This window comes from Clinocottus analis, unplaced genomic scaffold (genome assembly GCF_023055335.1).
Source record: "Clinocottus analis isolate CAN_PGR_092001 unplaced genomic scaffold, fCliAna1.0.p SCAF_7, whole genome shotgun sequence".
Lineage (NCBI taxonomy): Eukaryota > Metazoa > Chordata > Actinopteri > Perciformes > Cottidae > Clinocottus > Clinocottus analis.
In genome coordinates, this window is record NW_027176229.1 from 5,217,847 (window position 1) to 5,238,577 (window position 20,731).

Below are 20,731 nucleotides of genomic sequence, written 5' to 3' on the forward strand. Positions count from 1 at the left end.
TATAAAAATTACCCGGCCATAATTATACTTTACCATACCATCTCAATCAATAATTTACTAGCTATGTCCATATCGCTGGAATAAAGTTTCGCTAGTTGGAGAGACGAATATCATTCTTCAGCTTCTAAAGTGTGTGCACAACAAGTCTACCTCTTCTCGGCGTTACAGAGTTATTGTGAGACGGCGGCCTCATTTGTTCCGATGCACAATAGATATGTAATTGTAACGCGTGTCCTCTACTCACATTCATTTAACTTAAAAAGAAACGCAGTCCTTCCCACCTCATGATGAAGGCTTCTCCCAAAATGTACAATCACTTCAGCCTAATAGAAATATACACAGCACACTACAGACTTGCAGCTTATTCATTCCTCCTTCAGTGTGACTGAGGCTGCCTGTCTTGAAAAGCATACAAACCCCAGTATCTGTGTGGTGTGATAGTACCGGTCCTTCCCGCCGGCGCTGAGAAAGAGAGAGAGAGAGAAGGATGACATCATCTTTTCCTACCGAAGCGCAGACGTCCTCAGATTGGCCTCGACTCGCTGAGACTGGAATCAGCAGGTAGACAAAAGAGAGAGGACGAGAGAAGAAGGGGGGGTCCAGATGGTGAAGGTGATGGATCGCCAGAGGAGGGAGCGAGAGACAGAGACAGAGGAAGACAGAGAAAAGGAAGAGAGAGGAGGAACAAAGGAACGAATTGAGAGAGAGAGAAAAATACAAAATAAAACAGTCCCATCAATAATAAGTTGCATCCTCAAAAAGAAGTATGCAAATTCATGAGTGACGTATTTATTTGCTCACACTTCCAAAAAACAAAGAAGTACATCGTGGTGATGGATGTGAGATTAACAAGCGAATGAATGAAAGAGCATGGAGGCTACAAGAGGTGAAGTCAAGGTGGAGGACACCGCCGGCAGATATCAGGGGGATGAGAAGGTCAGATAAACAAGCAGAGGAGAAACAAAAGAGCAGTGCAGATTAAAAATCTGGACTGTCAAATGAGCACAAGGACAGAGATGTTGAGGAGCGAAAACATGAAAAGGGGATTAAACGGAAAGGACTGACAAAAGATGATGAGGACAGGAAAAAGAAAATAAAGGGAAGGAGCACAGGATGAAAGACCATCAAGGGAGATGGACGGAAAGGAAAAAGGAGGACGAGGGACTGGAAACGGCAGAAAGAGAAGATGGATGTGGAGCGAGAAGGAAAACGCGTGTGAGAAATAACTAGCGGGCGAGTGAGAGGGAGAGGGAGAGAGAGAGAGAGAGAGAGAGAGGGCTTATTATAGGTCAGATGAAGTAACCGACTGAAGCGCTGGCTGAGTGAGAGACCGCGACGACGTCTTCAGATATTTCACCTCGCCTGCCGTCTGACTCGTCTTCGGCTCGCGGCCGCAGCCTGTGAAAGTATCGGCACGTCAACGACAGAGCGGCCACATGCTTTATTGCTATCTGCTGAGAATTCATACAGCGGAAAATAACCAGAAGACTGATCCCGTATATCGATGTCAAAGGACTGTGTAAAACCAGATGCTCTTTTGCATTTGCTTTTCTTTTGAGGCTCAAACGGACATATAAGAAAATAGACACACACACACACACACACACACACACACACTTGTGCATCTAAAGGAAAACACATAGGACAGTAAAGAAATGTCTATAGAGACTCTTTGCTTCCCGTCTTTAGCCAAATTACTTCCCTTTGTGTCATTTTACACACGTGGCAACATTCGAAGCAAAGTGAACTGCTTTTTCAAGACGGACATAGAAGAACAGGCTTCAAACATCGTGCAGTGTAATTAGGAAGGAACAATGTCTTTTGAAAGAAGAGATGTTCTCCAATATATTCCCATATTTCATCACAGTTAATTCTATTAACAATATTTTATGTTCTGCACGGCGTCGTCCATTCTCAGCCGATGTAATGTCTTCTTCTGCTTCACCAAAAGCAGCCTTGACCTGCTCTGTCAAAGGGTTCGTGCTCAAATCAGAAGCAAAATGAATATTACATTGTTCAACATTTCTCAAAGCCTTTTATTAGGACGCGTTATTGAGGAGCAGAGCTTGGGTGAATTTATACTCGTCGGCTCCAGACACATGGAAGAGCTCAAACCTCCTGCGTGTCCAAGTGGAATATTGTTATTAGTTTGATTTTAAAAAAAAAAAAAAGAAAAATACGACGAGTGCTGCCCTACTTATTTGTTATTACACAGATCCGTCACATCGGCAACCACCGCCACCGCCACCGCCACAGCGTTTCCTCTATTCAACCAAATCGTGTCCTTTCAGTACAACATTAAGACCACCTTGAACTGCAACATAAGCAGAATAACTCCAGTTCAGCCGCTTAATTCCCACTGATCTCACTGGAATATTCACCTTTAGCCTGCATGCACCCCTCACACCCCCTTCTCGCCCTGAATATGATCTCCTTTCCCTCCCTGAGCCTTGTGTGAAAGAGGCCGTCACATGACGTGACTTGGCCCTTTGTGGCAGCATGCAGGGGGGCAGCGGAGCAAGTGACTGGGATTGGGAGCTGCTGTTACAGTGGGGTATTGATTCAGCACAGATTAAGGAGTGTGTGTGTGTGTGTGTGTGTGTGTGTGTGTGTGTGTGTGTGTGTGTGTGTGTGTGTGTGTGTGTGTGTGTGTGTGTGTGTGTGAGAGAGTGGGGGGGCGGCTCAACCTCCATCTATTTCCACGCCAACTCCCCATTTTCTCCTCCAGATTCTCTTATTTTACTTCTGTTTATTTCCATTTTTTCTCTAACTCTTTCTCAGCCTCTCTCTATCTACTGTTTCGCCTTTGCAATCGCCCCCCCCCCCTCTCTTTAACCTCCCCCCAGCTCTCTGCCTGCCCGTCTCTAACCTCCCCCCCTCCTCTCCAACTTCTCTCACTCTTTCTCAATGAGGTATTCATGTGACCCACCTGCTGTCCGCCGCTTAGCGTTACCCCAACTAAAGAGGCGCTCTGTGCTCTCGTCGGCCTGCCTCATTCGCAGTTCACACGCCTGCCTTGGCCGCTGCGTGCCCAGGGCACGAACCAAGGAGAAGGGAGGTGGGGGGTCGTCGTCCAGTGAGGGTGGGTCTCAGGGTGGCATCGGAGCGCAGGCAGGGTTCTGCCGGGCATAGGATGCTGCACAAGGTTCCTGGATGCTGGTGCACTTGGCTAAAGTCGCCATGATGTTTGGCCTGAGGAGTTCAGGTGGAAGTTATGAGAAGATGCGGAGCGAGTACTACCTAGATGTGGAGAACCCTTTCTGTCCCCAGGTTGGTGTGTCAAGGTTTTATTTTCAAAAGAAGAAAAAATATGGGCGACATCGCTGTTGAGACATACGAGTGTGGTCTTTGTCTTAGATTAAATGTTGTTGTGTACCTGTTTGAAATTGTTTTGATAATCATTTTTTGACTGGAACACATATTTTAGACTCTTTGTGGTTGTCTGATCTATGCCGTGTGTGTGTAGCTGTGTATGTGCGATGGACAGATAAAAGAGCTTTTGTTGAGCTCTGGTGGTAACTTCACCCCATAGATCTAAAAGATCTCACAGGATTTTAGGTAGTTTCCCTTCACTGGTTGACAGTGGAACCCTAATGCTTCATAGTATTGAGTGAATTATTTTTCCAGTTCACCTTGGAAAATATTATACATCAAATTTAAAAAGGACAGGTGACTTGTTTTTGCTGCACACTATATTTTGTGTGTTTGTTGTTAAATTTCAATTTTTTACGGTCACATCGGAAAAGCCGATTTTGGGACGCTCACATCTCCTTAACTTCTGCTTCTTTACAGGTGACCAAGCAGATCCACGAGCATGAGCAGGAGAGCGAGCTGCGGGAGCAGATGTCGGGCTACAAGCGCATGCGGCGGCAGCACCAGAAGCAGCTGATCGCCCTGGAGAACAAGCTGAAGGCCGAGATGGACGAGCACCGGCTTAAGCTGCAGAAGGAGGTGGAGACGCAGGCGAACAACGCCTACATCGAGCTGGAGAAGCTGGCCAAGCGCCACGCCGTGCATTCTGAGAAGGAGGTGGGATTTGTGAGTGGTGTGGGTTCTAGGACATGAGATGGATGCAGAAGTAGAGTAACCGCAAAGTTAGTTTACAGATGATCACACTGACCTTACGTGCACCATGCAAGCAGCTAGTGGAGGAGGAAAGGTAAGCTTTAGGACACGATGCTAAATGATTCTATAGCCGCTTCAGCGAGTCTCCAACCGTGGTCTTACATCGAATGCTATGCAAAGTTTTGCTGAGACTTTAAGCACCGCTGCCGCCCAATTATACATAAGATGAAACGCAAGGGCAGAAGTGGGTCGCAGAATGTCACGCTCTGCAAAACAAGCTGCATAACTCTGTGATTAGCACGCAGCGCCTGACCTAAGACCAGCCGGGGAGATAATATATCGGTTGAACCCCTGAAACAGCGACATAAACACAGTGTTGTGTTCAGCTAAACCAATAAGTCACTAGATTACATCAGAAAACTGGTTGTTTTGGCAATTAAATCTTCCAATACTGATGTTTTTAGCAAACAATAGTGTCTTTACTGGCCATACGATTATACAGAATACATGGCAAACATCTAAAACAGTCACCAACAAGACGTGTGCTCAGCTAACAGCCACTCGTCTCTGTTGTCCCCCAGATGAAGACGGCGTTGACCGATGAGAAGAAGTTCCAGCAGCAGATCGTGGCCCAGCAGAAGAAAGAGCTGACCACCTTTCTGGATAATCAAAAGAAGCAGTACAAACTCTGCAAGGAGAAGATTAAGGAGGTGTGTTGGTTTCCTTTTTTCCCCCCCTGAAGCGAGCTCCTTTGTACGCCTCTCTCTTGTGTGACACTGTGCGCCAATAACTGTTGAATCAGCCCTCCTCCACACAAACATGCACATTCAGTTTGACCAAAAGTGGTCTTTTGGACGCTGTGTTGAGTCACTCGGCCTACTCGCTGTGTACCTACACTTGTATATTCACACCAGCAAGGAAAACCCACAATTCCATACGCACAGCATATCATTTGTGTGCCTCCACAACCTTCAAACCGAGCCCAGAGAATACTCCTGTGGGCTGGGAGTGTGATGCACTGTGTTTTCAGTTACAAGATAAGTGACCAGAATTAGGTCAGCACAGTTAAAAGAAAGCATCGCTGGAAGGGAGAGATATTTCCCACCAACTGAGCTATAACGGAATTAGACACCACAGAGAACGGGGATCAGGCTCGTGTGTTAAGTGCATTAGCTGGAGTTGTAGATTACCTTAAAGCCCATGAAAGAGAAAGAAAACTCATACTGAGGAGGAATAAATGTGGCTGATTTTTTTTATTTTTTTACCCTATCCCTGCCTTTGGCTATGAAAGGCGTTCCAGACAGACGGTCAATTGGAGTTTGCCGTATGCTCTCAATACAAACAATTGATATTGTGAACACTTTTCTTTATTTAAGCAGCATTTACTGAGCCGTTTGTTCAATTTCACATTGAAAACATGCGTATATAACACATAGTTTGGCCATTTTCTGCTCGCTTTAGATCCTATTTGCGTGTCACATATCTGGTTTTAATATCACGTCACTCACTGCTGATGAACTCATTAGCCGTTGTCTTTACTTCACCAGTTAAACTGATACTCTCGTTGACATTAACAGATAAAGGACTCGCATCAGATGAACCTACAAGCTCAAATGAACATCTCCCTTCTGTCCTGTATTTGTCGGGGGGAAAAATCTCCTCCGTTCCTAAATTCCTTTGCTCCGAACTCTCCCCCCCTCTCTCAGGAGATGAACGAGGACTACAGCACACCCAAGAAGGAGAAGCAGGAGCGTCTGTCCAAGCACAAGGAGAACATGCAGCATTCCCAGGCCGAGGAGGAGGCGCACCTCCTGGCCCAGCAGAGAGTCTTCTACGACAGGAACTGCCGCGCCTTCAAGCGCAAAGTCATGATAAAGCGGCACGACTTGGAGCAGGAACAGATCCGAGAGGTGCAGAGGGCGTGCATCAGCAAAAACACCACGTGCATGAGATATAAATGAACATCGTTTAATTTGTTAAATGTGCAGCTGAAGCTCACCAAGTTGAACGTCCAGTGAACTAAGTTGTTAGTTGTTATTGTTTGGGATGTTGCCGTGAACAGGCACCAAAATATTTTTCCCAGCAGTGTGCTACTAATTACTCCCATTGTTCTTCATCTGTAAAGTGTTTCTTATTAACTATAAGAAGATTATTACAGTAAAGCAAGCCAGCAATGTCCCAATCTGAAAAGCTGTGGTGTAAATCTGGATTTTCTAAAAGCTTCCTGTGAGAAAACGCACAAAACTTCCAATTCACATTTCAATGATAGTTTTAATGTGTTGGTTAATAGATGAAAAAGGAAGTGTTTAATATTTATTGATTTTTCAGCTGTTTATAATGTCAACCGACATTTCCACATAAAGAGAAAAATTGATTTTGCTTCAAAACATAGAAATCAATTTTCCTGTTGATGTGGAAATGTGAGCGTCAGATTGAAACCAAGCTGAGCTAATAACGTTAATCAATAGCCATCCAAGTCATCCAGAATGTTCCTCCCTCCATCTTTCCTTCACCGTCCTCCTAGGAGCTGAACAAGAAGAAGACCCAGAAAGAGATGGAGCATGCCATGCTGATCCGCCACGACGAGTCCATGCAGGAACTGGAGTACAGGCAGCTGAAGATCCTGCAGAAGCTGCGGATGGACTTGATCCGCCTGCAGCACCAGACCGAGCTGGAGAACCAGATCGAGTACAACAACCGACGTGAGCGCGAACTCCACCGTAAACATGTGCTGGAGCTCCGGCAGCAGCCCAAGAACCTCAAAGTGAGTCGACGCGGATCAAATACAGTTTTTCATCCGGGGTATTATAGATGTGGTGCTTGTTGTCAGATCGACAATGGTCAAGTTGTTTGAAATGCCTGGATTCATTTTTGAGATTTCATCTTGTGTCTTTGAAAACAAAAATTGGATCCACCTCCAAGATGGCGCAAGCCATGAGCAACGGCTTTTATATTTTGGAAAGATTTTGATAAAGCAGTGATGCAACGTGTATGCAACACATGAATCTTGAAGAAATGGTGAAAGAACGTACAAAATGTGTCATCTCCGAATGTCATTTTGGTTGTATTTGGCTGCTCCCCTTGTGAAACCTTTTAACCTTCAGCAGCAGAATTGTTAGTACTGTGAACCACAGCACACTTTGAAATAAACGTAACGCTCCAAACTGTCCGTCTCCGTCCCGCGCTGCAGGCTTTGGAGCTGCAGATCAAGAAGCAGTTCCAGGACACATGTAAGGTGCAGACCAAGCAGTACAAGGCCCTGCGCCACCACCAGATGGAAGTTACGCCCAAAGCCGAGCACAAGACGGTGCTCAAGGCCCTGAAGGACGAGCAGACGCGCAAGCTGGCCATCCTGGCTGAGCAATACGAGCAGAGCATCAACGAGATGATGGCCTCGCAGGCGGTGAGCGGAGAGGCGTTCATGTCATCTTCTTTGTTGCGTTTCTGGACAATAATGTCTTCTTATTAATGCAGGAGGGCACATTTTGAGAGAAGAAATCATTGAGGCTTTTTGAAGATGATCAGGAGTTTTTTCTCTCCACCTGTTGCTAACGATTTCTTTTTTTTCCTTCCCCTTGTTTGTCCTCGTCTCATTTCTTCTCAAATAACCTTTATTAAATCTTCTTCTTCCTCTCCTTTTCCGCTGTCTTTTTGTGTCCTGTCTGTCGCTGTTGCCGTTCCATTTTCTTCCATCTCTTCGTTTCCACGTCTCCTCTCCTACTTTCTGTCCCTCTCTTTCCTCCCTCTCCTCTCTCGGTCTCGTTCTGGGTGTCTTATCAATGTACCTCCACCCTCCCCCTCAATCTACCCATCTCTCCCTCTCTCTCTCTCTCTCTCTCTCTCTCTCCCTCTGTGCCTTTGTACCTCCCTCTCCCCTGTTGCGGTCCATGGTCGGCTGTGTCAGCTGCGTCTGGACGAGGCCCAGGAAGCCGAGTGCCAGGCCTTGAGGCAGCAGCTGCAGCAGGAGATGGAGCTGCTCAATGCCTACCAGAGCAAGATCAAGATGCAGACCGAGGCGCAGCACGAGCGTGAGCAGCAGAAGCTGGAGCAGAAGGTGTCGCTGCGACGGGCTCACCTGGAACAAAAGGTGTGCGGGACGAAACACTCAACGTTTTTAAAAGAGCCTTGATTTTATTCATTTTTTTACTGCTTCTGTAGGACTTTTTTTTCTGCAGGTGATCAATAGTGACTTCTTAAGTGAAACACAATGGACAAAGTGTTTCAAGAAAAGGAACAAATTCCCCAAATAATTCAAGACACACACTCCTTAAAAGTGCCAAAAAGTTTTTAAAAAAAACGCCAGTTTGACTTTGAAGACCTGTTTTTTCAACAAAACCAAAGAAAAGAAAGGAAAAATTTCAAAATCACAAATTCACGACAATTCTCAAGTCAACTGTTACAGCGAGACACAGAACATAAATACAGACATAAAGTTATGTTAAAAACAGTTTAAGGCCCATCCCTGATGGTGCGTTATAAGGTGTTCTACATTTGAATATGACATTGTCGGGTCAGTTCGAGGCCACCATCATTCAAAGGCTGCATTTGTTACTGCATGCAAATAAACTCCTCACAGGCCTCAAACAAAAGTGCTTCAGATTGTCGACAGAATGTAACTTTCTGAATCCGACTGGCCAGGTGTGCAGAGACAACGTGGCCCCTCAGGTATTTCTGTTTTAAAACCCCTACAAATGTTTCAAAATGTAGGGTCATGGATGACTTCGAAGTCCCCATAAGCCCCGGTAAAGTGACCCCCATCCTGCACAAGACACAAACATGGTCGTTTAAAGGAATAATAATCCATATGTGTGTTCTGTCCTCCAACATCCTGCTGCAGCAGGATGTACAGAACAGCAAATAGAGGAAGTAATGGCTCCTTTGTGAAGACACAAAGCATGCAGGTGTGTAGACAAACACACACGGGCTGTAATAACAGTGAGATAGAAACGGTCCTACGACCTCGGTCCACCTCAGCAGGCAGTGTGGGCATGAAAGGCGACCAAGACAAACACTCATGAGTGCACACACACACACACACACACACACACACACACACACACTCATTTCCCTCACCACAGGTGGCGATGACAGTGGCATGCTTTCCTCCGGGGAGCAGACAGCCATTTCTCACCCACACGGTGGTGAAGTCTCTGCAGGCGACAGCACGGTTCTCTTGTTACGACGCATTTCTAACACAATATTGTTGTCGCTTTGCGCGCGCAACCTTTGAGATGCGCCTCAAGTTTCAATCAATTATGATCAATTATTAAGTCCTCGACCTGGCAACTTAGCTTTCATACTTTCATACAATTTGGCATTTCGTCACATAAATCTGACCCCGTTTGATCAGTCCGTGTCCCCCGATCAGGTGTCACGACACTCCTGATTGAGACGCGTGTTTTCATGCGACCAGTCAAGTCGAGCGGCCATGTGTACCATCGACACGTGATGAGATTAGACCGGCCGAGTACGCCTCCTTCCAAAGTGACCGACGTCATCGCCACAGTCTAGTAGACAGCACTCCGACAACAAAGGGAGAGACGTTTTGAAATGCAGCCCCCGATCCAGTTCTGCTGGGGCCCGGCGGACCTCCGTGGTGGTCTGTCGCCATCTCCTGGCTGCGTCCGGGATTAGGCACTACGGTGACTGGGATGATGTCATGCTTTTAGAAGCACTATTGTCCTCCGGTTCGGCTCATGGTCAGAGTCTGGAGTTTTCGGTGCATGCTCAGTAGTTGCCGTATTGCGCCATGCGGTGTTTTGTCTGCACCTGTGGATGCACGTGCGTACGTGTGTGTGTGTGTGTGTGTGTGTGTGTGTGTGTGTGTGTGTGTGTGTCTGTGTATATGTGTTCGACTGAAGCATCCAGCAGACACAACCCGAGTAAAGCAACTTGCCACACAACACCATCCCAGTTTTAAACAATGCACCTCCAGGATGTGAAATGGCTGCAAGGGCGTAGAAAACAGAAACGCAAAGAACAACTCTGCAGTATCGAGGAAACCAACACGTTAAATACAGTATATGTAGATATTACAATCTGACTGTGTCGGACGTGTCAGTTTAACGACCAGATGCAGTTTGTGATGTGGTGAATTGAACTCCGATTTAAGTACAGAAATGTAAAATTAAACATTAAAAATTAGGTTTCACCCCAATCTGCTCTTAAAAAATTGCTTGTTTTTTTAAGTCTTCCCCCCCCCCTACACACACACACACACAGCTAACTGTGTTATAGCTCACTCTGCTCGTCGGGGTGGCAGAGGCACATACATAAAGAGCATTATTCGTATCTCTCTCACCTCTCCTGTTCGTTGTGTTGCACATGTTGGGATGGCACACCTTAAGTGTCTCACGTTCTTATTTCAGTGGAAGTATTTGGTCTGAGCTGTGCTTGACTGCCTTTCATGCATGCGTCGTACATAGACACCCGATGCTACACACTTAACCTCATTATTTCTACCTGTGCTTTTCTTGAGATCACAAGTCAGATTGTCTGCTGTTAAACAGGTATCGTCTCATAGCGTAGAATACATCTTGGCACACGTTTTGAAGAATGATCTTTCTTACATTGCTATTGCATTTGGACTGTAGGGTTTACATTATGAAAAGACTGTAAAGTTTACATTGCATACATAACTTTAGATGCAAAGTAAAAAGATAATGAAGAACGTGAAGCTGTTGGACCTTTCTTTATATCCGAGTGCAAAAGGCATCTCAACCCGCATTAACGTACTTTTAATCTTGAAGAGAATCAACACCAAAATCTATCAAATAAATGTATCTAACATAGAAAATGTCTCTGTGTCTCCTGCAGATTGAAGAGGAGCTGGTTTCCATTCAGAAGGAGCGAACCGACCGTATCAAGCACCTGCTGGAGCGCCAGGAGCGAGAGATCGACAGCTTCGACATGGAGAGCATGCGGCTGGGCTTCGGCAACCTGGGCACCCTGGACCTCCCGAAGGACGACTACAGATGAGGGGCGACGACGCCGTCTCTTGTAGTCCCCCCCCTCGGGCGTCCGTCTGCCTCAGTACCCCCTTCCTCTTCTTTTACCTGACAGTGCAGGTGTTCAGTGCTGCTGCATCCCTAAGTTAAACACACTTGGACGCAACAAAAAAAAAGAAAAAATAATAATAAATGTCTCCAGAATCGGGTCCAGTGTGTTTTCTGGGCCGGTCCGACGGAGTCAATGGCGACGGTTTTAGTGCCCCCTCCTCCTACCACCCTCGAAACCCATCGAAAACATCCTCCCCCTCTTTGCCTCTTATGGTGTCAGAAGATGGCAAAAAAATAACAAAAAACAAAACAAAAATATGCTGGATAAACTTCCTGTAGTTGTCATGTTTTTGTGTAAGAATAATGATGACGTAGTCACAGTGTTTCTTGTGCAATGGTGACACTTGTGTTGTGTCTTAAAGTGGGAAGATGAGAGAAGGAGGGGGAGGAAGCTTAGGGCAGTTGGAAGAGCGACATCGCTCCACAAACATGCATTTTTAGAGGCGATTATTTTTTACGGTTCTTTCATTTTTTATTATCATAGGGAGAGGGGTCGTCTCGAGCGATAAATCAAACAGCCAATCGATCCTTCTGCAGCCGATAGTCTGAGCTGCAGCTTTCCACAGTTTTTTTGGTATTTATTCCATCAGGACATTTTTATGAAAAATTTGAATAATTTGATACTTTCAGACTCGAATATCATGTACATACAGGTACGCATATAATAAATGTGAGGGGGAATTTGATTACTGAGGGGAGGGCGAATCATGGTACTCAACACGTGTATCGTACTGATTTCTCTGCACTGGCAGCCAATGTGAATAATAGTACACGTGAAGTCCAACTCCAGGCTAGCACAAAGGGCTTCATGGGGGGCGGGACTTGTACTTTGTGTATAGAAGGATTTATGGAGAGCTTTTACTTATTTTCGTATTGTATTTTAACTGTCACTCAAATCAAAAAAGAATTTTTAAAGGCGCTTTTTCCCCTCCCCCCTCCTCAGATAGTATTTGAGGTCAGTCATGTATCAATGGGTTTTTCATCAGATTTTTTTTTTTTTTGAGGGGCTTTACACAACTCCCAAGCTGTGTATTTTCTTATAAACCAGACATGTATGATGCTTTATTATTGCATGCACTTTAATTTTGTTTTTTTCCAGGTTAAAAGAAAGCATGAATCTGTCAGAGCTTTTAATTATATTTGTAAATAAAGTGCTCATCACACAAACTAAGGGCGTGTCCTTATGAATTGCTCAGATCAACATGTTCAGTGTAAACAAAAAGCAGATGCACTTAACAAACCAGGAAACAATTAAAGACTGTTGAGCCTTGATTTGAATGTTTTACAAACTATTTGACATCACGCTAAAGACCTCTGACCTTTGAGCTGAAAGTATTGTTAGTCAAATATTCAACATTGAATCAACTGTGCAGACATGGCACACTTTTAAATCCCTGAGAACTGATCTTTTAAAGTGTAACATCTGTATTGTAAAGTACATTGTGTGTTAATTCGGTCTGATTACCATTCTAGTGTTTATGACAGATCCTCACCTCACCGGTAAACAAGCCAAGATCCCAGGATGACAATTAAAGAGTCAGGTCAAGCAAAGGTCACGAATGGTATGTTGTATGAGCAAAGTCAAGACTATGACTCCTGACTACCAGAGAAGTTATGACGATAAAGTTACATTTTGTGTTCCTCCCTTAAACACTGTTGGCCAAAACGCAACGGTAGTCTCTGAGCGTTTAAAAGCAAGACTCCTGGATTAAGGACATTTTGGGGACTAGGAGCTAAATTCAGACCCCGGTGCCTCCAGCTGAAATGTATGCATCTTGTACCTGCTGACCCCTTTTTCATTAAATGTACTTTCTGTAAACGGCTCCTTCTGCAACTAAGGTGAAAGCAGAATCTCAAGTATTCCTCATTGATGATTATCAGGAAACGTCATAAAATGATTATTACTGAGACGATATGGCGGCTCTAAGTCTCTGAGCATTTACTGGCCACCACAGGATCAAAGAACATTTCAAAACACACTGCAACTCATTTTTTAACACATTTATTGCAGACGAGTGCAGGTGACATCAAAAGGAGCAGTTATTTGTGTCACAACTATGGAAGGCAACAGTGGGAAAAATAATATTCAGTGGCACACTCAACAAAAAAAAAGCTTTGTTACTGTTTTTTTTGTTTCCTACAGACCTCAACCGGCCTTTGTGGGAACTCCTTGTGCCGAACGCTGTGGAGTCGAGTCTTTCTGCTTATTTTCCAGCGAGCTGCTCGTAGAGTTTGGGAACGTAGTCGTCCCACTCGGCCTGGTAGCAGGTTCCTGCCACCGGGGCTCCCAGGCCGTACTTCTGCCTGAAGCTCTGGACCTTGAACTTGCCGCGGCCGTCTCCAGACCGGTTGGTGAGGACGGTCTCGGTGCAGGACAGGCTGCCTGGCTGCTCATACACCAGCCACACGTACCTGTGGAGACCTGCGGGGGACAAAGACAGCAGGTTTTTAAATCTTGTGTGGAAAACAACCTCTTAAAAGCGACAAAATACACCTTAATTACACAACGTTTAGCAAAACATGGACACCAATCCATCCAACTATGCTTTGGTCAACCAAACGGGTTTCGTGGGCCAAACTGAAAACCTTCTCTGAGCTTTGATGCGGCTCCATCTCGTCTCACCTGTGCCCTTGGGAGGACCAGAGCCCACGTAGTCCGAGATGACGCAGCCAGAGGACACATCGTTCCCCTTCATGTTGACCAGCAGAAAGTGGTGCCACTCCCTACAATGAAAGAAAAACACTAACAACCAGTTAGCGTGAAACCTAAGAGTTGTGGATTTTATGTTTACATGTCACTAAGGAAACATCTTCGACACAAAGGGAACCGAGACAGATGCCATTACTTGTATTTTGACAGAACTATTAAAACAATTTAAAAGAAGACATTCTTCCCCAGCCATCCTGCACCTCCAGCCCGGTTCGCCTTCTCTTCTCACCTGAATTTGGGGTCCTTCCTGCTGGGAGCGTCAGGGTCGGTCAGGGCCAAAGTGTACAACTTGCTGGAGTCGCATCCTTCCCACTCGATACCGGTGGGTCGACTCTGCACCTGCAGGTGAACAGGTGTTCAAATGATGGTTTTTAGAGGCTGCGCTCTCACCCCCCGCCGCTAGGGGTCGCTGTTATCCACCTATTAAAGCTGCAGACCCGTTAGATACATTATGTAAAAATATTTCTAACCTAAAGTGTTTACAAAGAGGCTGATACCAAACTATCAATTGCAAAGCAGTGCTTAAAAATAATACACTAATATTAATGCGGTATAATGGCGGCCGCCATCTTTTTTAAGCTAACACAGAAACCAGGCTAAGTTGTTCGCTTAGCTCGCGTTAGCTGACGAACCTGTGTCGGCGTGAGCACTTTGCCGAGCTCGTCTACTTCCACGGAGTCGTATTTAATAGTCAGAGGCTGTGCCGGCTTCTCGTCGACCTCCTGCAGGGCAAGAGGCCCGCTCCACTGGCTTAAATCTGCCGGCATTTTGATTTAAAGTCCGGTTGTAGACGCTGCTTGAAGAAACGCAGAATAAGCAGCAGAAAGTGATGCGTTCAAAGACAACTGGGTGATTACAGAGACGGGTGAATACTGCGCGATCAAACCGAAAAAGCTGCAAATATCGTTATGTGGTCATTTCAAATTAGCCTTAAACAAACAGCAGTGATACTCGTGTTTTTGTCGTTATTTCCAAACTGTAGCGCGAGTTGTTTAGATGTAAACTCCAAAGCAGATTGTTACCACGTTTTTTTTTTTTAACGTAGTAATGATACACTACTGGTAATGTATGCTTAAATAGAGTGTATGGCTGCTATTACGTCAAGAAGTGGGGGGTAAATTAATTGACTAATTCTTCATGCGTGTTCATGTGTATAAAATGTACGAGCAATCTGACGACACATGAATGTCACACACACACAGTAGCTGCAGGCGTCCGCCAGAGGGCGCTGCCACGTGGATTGTGGTTGGCTGAAGTTCCCGTCAATCATATCACAGCTCGTCTCTCCTCCAGCCCACATGCTGGAGGAGAGAGAAAGTGTGTCCACTGACACACTTTCTCTTTCCAGACGTCCTATTTTTTAGTTGCTGAGCACCGACGTAGTTTGGAACAATAGTTTTGGAAATGAATACAGTCCTGACCACAAATGTAACAAAGCCTGAAAAGGTGTGATTCAAGAACAATTTGGTCAGTTCTGTCTTACAGCATCTGCTCAGTCAAGTTATGGTGGTGGGGAAATATATTATATTTAAATGTGGCTGCTAAAGTCAAAGAGGATCAGAAGCAACAAGTTGCATTCACGGTGAACAAAGTAAGATATTTGGGTCAAATCATTAGACTGACCTGTTTTCTGAAAACATGAACAGATGTGTATTATTCAATATGGACTTGTGAACTGCATTGATCATATCTAAGAGGCTGTTGTGCTCGTTTGGTGTCTATTTGATGTATCTTAAATGGACTTATGTGTCTGAAACAACGTTAAATCAAATATATTGAACACCAACGAAGCAGAACTTTACAGCAGGCGACTCCTTTCCCTTTTCTTCTTTTCTCAGAAGAATCCACGAGTTAGTTTGAGACTTTGTGTGTGAGATAAAGTGAAGCATACAGTGTGGAGTAAAGGGGAGGGAGAGCGAGAGAGGACAGAGACGAACGTGATCCAATCTCTTCTTTCCTTTGAGTTGAGTTGGATAAGATTGTTGTGGGAGACCCGGTCTTTGTCATCGACCAGAAAGTCATGTAACAGCACACGTTTATATTCTGACTGAATCTCACGTTTCTCTCCCTCTTTCTTTCGCTGTCACTCTATTTTGTTTTTTTCCTTTAACTCTGTATTTTACTCCACTCCACAGTGAAGCGGTACCATGTTAATGTGTCAGTGGCTTTAGGATCAGCGGGAATGGGTTCAGTACGTGTCTTTGGGGTCCTTCAAAGAGGACAACAAACATACTTTATACTTCACCCAATGAGTATAACAGATATTTTGTTTTCAATTAAATTGAAGAAAAGCAATTATTTGTTTTAGTATTGTGCAAACCTATGGGCAAAAAGTAGGATGAGAAAGTACTTTGGGTGATGCTAGAATGCATGGTCCAGAGGGACGCTTACATGTGACCAAAAGGACTTGGTTACTTAATGTTTGCGAAGATGTCCCAGATTTGATAAAAAAAAAAGGGGATTCAAACACAAATGCAATGTTTTTAAAAAGGTACTGTGTGGATTTGCCGGTAGTTAGCGGGGACAATGCAGATTGACGCCAGCGAAACACAACCATTCTTATTTTTAGGTGATGATACTAAAGAAGCGTACGAGCCCTCCAACAGCTCTGTCGTATTTAGGAGTTATTGTTGCAGTGGTGCACTCTGGATCCACCCAGTGTGCAACTTTCCAGTTTCACAAACAGAAAAGTTAAAGAAAGTCCCTGGAGTCACAGTAGATTAATGCACAAAGATATTTTATTTGTCTTTTGTAGTTTTAGGTCTTCAAACCAGGTGAGTTCATAGAGGTTCGTCCGAGTCTCCATCCTGGTTTAATAACGCCAGAGCCTCTCGGGGGACCACGAAGTCGCTGATGTTGGGGAGCCCGGACACCACGCAGCAGCTCACGGCGCTGCGGTAAATGTCCATGTCGGAAGCCTCCGTCCACTCTGCTCCGTCGAAGCTCTCCACGTTGTAGGAGGTGGTGAAGCCGTTGAAGCCCCCGACAACAAAGAGCAGATCGTCGTGCACCGCGATGCCAAAGTTGCTGCGCGGAGTCAACATCGTCGCTACGTCCTGCCAGCTGTTGGTCATCGGGTTGTAGGCCTCTGCGCTGCGCAGGCGGTTGGTGCCGTCGTAGCCGCCAACCTTCGGGAGGACAAGTGGAATAAATGGGATGAAAAAAACATTGGCGCTCAACTCTTTTCGGATTCATCTGTTGACTGTTGACCACATCTCTTCACACAAGTTGGCGTGTCACTGTTTGAAGTGTACCTACTGCATAGACATGGTTTTCATATGCGGCGATACCAATTCCGCTGCGCGGGCTGCTCATGGGGCTGATCATCGTCCACTGGTTGGCGTCCGGGACAAAATATTCAGCCGTTTGCAGGCACTCGCTCCCATTGAAGCCCCCGCAAATGTAAACCTGGGAGAACAGGAGGTTTGAACTAAATGACCACTTCTCCTGGCTTTCAAATGGTTATAAATTATGCAGAGACATTTCTAATCTATCCCAAGAGGATTCCCATCATCGGAGAATCGCCCAATCGTCCTACTATTGGTCCCTGATATCTAATACTTTGCATTATCGTGCCAATGTTATTTTATCATAAACATTAATACCAACCTAAGACTAGCTATAATCAAACTGTCAAAAAATACAAATAGGAGGGATTACGGTTTATGTATATTTAAGTGCAATACATATAAGTAGTCAAATGTGTTAATAAACATGTTGACCTTTTTAATTACACGACCCACATTAACCACAGTATGTAATAGTAACACACACACACACACACACACACACCTTATCACTTCCATGCACACACTACACATTCTTCAGATAGCCCATAGGTTGCTGAAGACCTTTAGTCGGACAAACTACCCTCTGGCCAATTACTCCATTTAACTCAACTGCAGAAAGAAATACACAAATTGTGTAACTTAACTTTTATCTCATAATTTAGTTTCTTTTTTTTCTTTTTTTTTTTTTTACAACATTGCAGTCCAGGTAAAAAAAACAAACCTACTCTAATGCCCTTGAATTACTCCCAGCCACTGCAACGCACCCTGTTGTGCAGCGTTGCGCTGCTGGCGTCGCTCCGTTGCTCTTGCATCGGCGTGATGGGACTCCACTGGTTGTTCTCGGGGCTGTATCGCTCGGCGGTGTTGAGCCGCGTGTGTCCATCGAAGCCTCCCAAGGCGTAGATGTTCTCGCCCAGCACGGTGACGCTCACGTAGCAGCGGCGTTCGGACATGGAGGCCGCATCGTGCCAGGTGCGCGTGTTCAGGTTGAACCTGCGCACGCTGTTGAAATGCTGCGCCCGGTCGAAGCCGCCGATGCAGTAGACGTTCCCGTTGAGGACGGCGGTGCCGTGGTAGGCGCGGGGCCGCTCCGAATGGTTCGTCACGTTGAGCCAGTGGTCGGCCCGGACGTCGTACGCCTCGATGGCGTTGGTCGGGTTGCCGCCACTCCAGCCTCCGATGGCCAACAGGATGGCGTTCGGCAGGCGGGGTCGGGCGAGAGGGTTGTAGAAGTGAGCAATAGTGGGCCTGTTGTTTCTGAAGCGACTTATGGCTCCAAGACTATGCCGGATAATGGACAGGCACTCAAGGTTTTTATTCACCATCTCATTGGTCATAACGTTGATGGTCATGTACTCCATACTCGTCAAGGCCAGTCGCACCTACACAGAGAGAAACGGGACTGAATCGTTGAATTAAACTTGATGGACTGGACTGGTGACATTCTATATTTTAGTTATTGTCAATACATTCCTTTAAATGCTCCAAACCAACTGTGTGTTAGTCGGGGGAATGTTTAATAGCGGACCGTGGATGAATCCTCTCAAAGACTAAACTCTGAGAAATATGCTATATCTGGTATTGTTGGTTTTGGTCTTTGGCTGACGGTAAAGGCTATATAGAGCATGACCAGTCTCCTTTCAGAAAGCTATTATGGAGTGTTTTAAGATTTGAAAGGGCAGCAACAAGGTATATTGGCTAAGAAAGAATTGATCCGCTCTCGATCTTGAGGTACTCTTAAACAGTTTCAGCCTCACGGACTCAGGGTGCTTTCAATGAGGTTCGGCAAAGAGCAGCGTGACCGGCTGTCAGTCTTTGTAATCTCGCTCGCCGGTGTTGGTCGATGTAGTGCCAATGATGCAGGGTGTCAGTCGTCCCCAAAAAGAGCTCGATGGCAGTCCATGTGTCCAGGTTTTTTTTGACAAATGAAAGTACCCTGAAACTGGACTTTGTCTCCGAACTTTAATTTGACCGAGGTGGTTTAAATGACTGTCGCTGCAATCGGGATAAGCCAAATGCTGAAGGTGAAAGTCCAAACTAAATCTTGTGACGGAAGGTTATTCTACCTTAGACAAGAGCACTGCCACGTGTTCTTTCCGTTCTTCGGGTTTGTGGTCGATCCAGCGAAGGACGGCCTCATAGACCACGCTCTCCTTCCTCACGTTGAGGTCGTTTCTGGCGAGGATGTCGACGAGTTGCTGCAGGGGCAGATCCAGGAACTCTTCGTGTGAAGCGACCTCCTCGAAGTGATCGAGGATGTAGCGGAAGGCCTTGCTCTGAAGTTCGGGAAAGAAGCCGGTGTCGGTGAACCGAAAGATGCCGATGCAGTTCTCCTCGCAGAGCTGCCCCTCGAGAAAGTTGCAGCAAGTTCGCACGACGTCCATCACGCAGAACTGATCGGCTGCCATCAGCAGCTCCTGCACGTTTTCCGCCGTCACCGAAACGGAGCCGGTGTACGCAAATTCAATGATGAGCCGCATAATGTTGGAGGAAAGTCCGGGTATGTCAAAGACCGTCTTGTCTGTATTGGAACAGCGGTTGAAGAGAGCCCTGAGGAGTCAGGGGGAACACAAAAGCAGAGTGTTGGAAACAGACTTTAGATTTCTCCGTTCCAAGTGTGCGTTGAATCGACCATCTTGAGTGTGTGCAGTGACTTTTTTTTTGTTGCTTTAATCACTTTTCTGAACACACAAAATACTCAATGCAACCACACTTTACTGATATGCTTAAAAACACATCCTTTTGGAACTGTGAGAATACTGTAGCGTTCAAATAATAATAACATAATAATAATAAATAATCCAATTAAAAAAAAAAAAGAAAACTGCACTTTGTCAATCAATGTACAGTACAACACTTCATGGAAGTTGATATTTGGTTGTAATCAATTGAATGGCAGCAAGGACCTTCATTTACCCATCATCAAGCTATGTTTTATCTTTTCCCTTTTTGTCAAACTATTTTCTTATTTATCACAAATGCTCCATGAACTCAGTACCAATTGAGATTAGTCTCTCAGACCTCAGATCATTAACCATTATTTTCTGCCCATTTGAAGGATATAGTTGAAGTCACAAGCTTCAGATAACCAACTCACATAAAGTACTGGCTGCATTTACACATGATGATCCTGTGGACTTTAAATTCTACGTCCTCGACCTTGATGACTGCATCACAAAATGTTCCGTCCAGGCGGTAATCGTTAAACACTGAGACTGGCTCGTATAAAAATTTGACCGGGCGGCTCATCTTGACTTGAATGAATAGAGAGTTTCTTGGTTGTTGAACGGTCTCTTGAGTCTCAAAAGTTGTTTTGATTGAACACACTTCATCATGGGTACAAGAATTCTAGAATTCTCACTTTAGCGATGGATTCTTATTACATCACTGATGCACCGACATCATCCAGTTCAACCTGTGAGGCTCGCGTACAAGCAGTGAGGCTAGCGTACAAGCAGTGAGGCTAGCGTACAAGCAGTGAGGCTAGCGTACAAGCAGTGAGGCTAGCGTACAAGCAGTGAGACTGGCGTACAAGCAGTGAGAGTAGCGTACAAGCGGTGAGAGTAGCGTACAAGCAGTGAGAGTAGCGTACATGCAGTGAGGCTAGC

General features: G+C 45.4%; 3 protein-coding genes across 6 annotated transcripts in view; 1 reads left to right on the forward strand and 2 right to left on the reverse strand.

Moving 5' to 3' along the window:
• taok3a (TAO kinase 3a) overlaps nucleotides 1–12,279 on the forward strand; it is a 62,614-nt gene extending 50,335 nt beyond the window's left edge. For all 3 annotated transcript variants that reach the window (XM_068605157.1, XM_068605158.1, XM_068605159.1), the window contains exons 15-21: nucleotides 3,793–4,029; nucleotides 4,647–4,775; nucleotides 5,772–5,975; nucleotides 6,590–6,829; nucleotides 7,256–7,468; nucleotides 7,970–8,152; nucleotides 10,882–12,279. In XM_068605157.1, coding sequence (XP_068461258.1) covers nucleotides 3,793–4,029; nucleotides 4,647–4,775; nucleotides 5,772–5,975; nucleotides 6,590–6,829; nucleotides 7,256–7,468; nucleotides 7,970–8,152; nucleotides 10,882–11,043 — 1,368 coding nt within the window. In that variant the 3' untranslated portion in view covers nucleotides 11,044–12,279. The remainder of the gene's footprint in view (nucleotides 1–3,792; nucleotides 4,030–4,646; nucleotides 4,776–5,771; nucleotides 5,976–6,589; nucleotides 6,830–7,255; nucleotides 7,469–7,969; nucleotides 8,153–10,881) is intronic.
• Nucleotides 12,280–13,109: 830 nt separating this feature from the next.
• pebp1 (phosphatidylethanolamine binding protein 1) lies at nucleotides 13,110–14,660 on the reverse strand. The gene is made up of 4 exons (XM_068605325.1): nucleotides 14,466–14,660; nucleotides 14,063–14,172; nucleotides 13,747–13,847; nucleotides 13,110–13,545 (listed from the first exon to the last, which is right to left on the reverse strand). Exons 1-4 carry the CDS (start codon nucleotides 14,598–14,600, stop codon nucleotides 13,328–13,330), a joined length of 564 nt encoding a protein of 187 aa, XP_068461426.1. The 5' UTR covers nucleotides 14,601–14,660; the 3' UTR covers nucleotides 13,110–13,327.
• Nucleotides 14,661–16,549: 1,889 nt separating this feature from the next.
• On the reverse strand, nucleotides 16,550–20,444 carry LOC137805413 (kelch-like protein 10). 2 transcript variants are annotated; one of them, XM_068605324.1, is made up of 5 exons: nucleotides 20,221–20,444; nucleotides 19,190–19,673; nucleotides 17,888–18,505; nucleotides 17,092–17,241; nucleotides 16,550–16,961 (listed from the first exon to the last, which is right to left on the reverse strand). In XM_068605324.1, exons 1-5 carry the CDS (start codon nucleotides 20,370–20,372, stop codon nucleotides 16,614–16,616), a joined length of 1,752 nt encoding a protein of 583 aa, XP_068461425.1. In that variant the 5' UTR covers nucleotides 20,373–20,444; the 3' UTR covers nucleotides 16,550–16,613. The 2 variants fall into 2 exon arrangements, with proteins under 2 accessions (XP_068461425.1, XP_068461423.1); XM_068605322.1 differs by having other exon boundaries at nucleotides 17,088–17,241.
• Nucleotides 20,445–20,731: the final 287 nt, after the last annotated feature.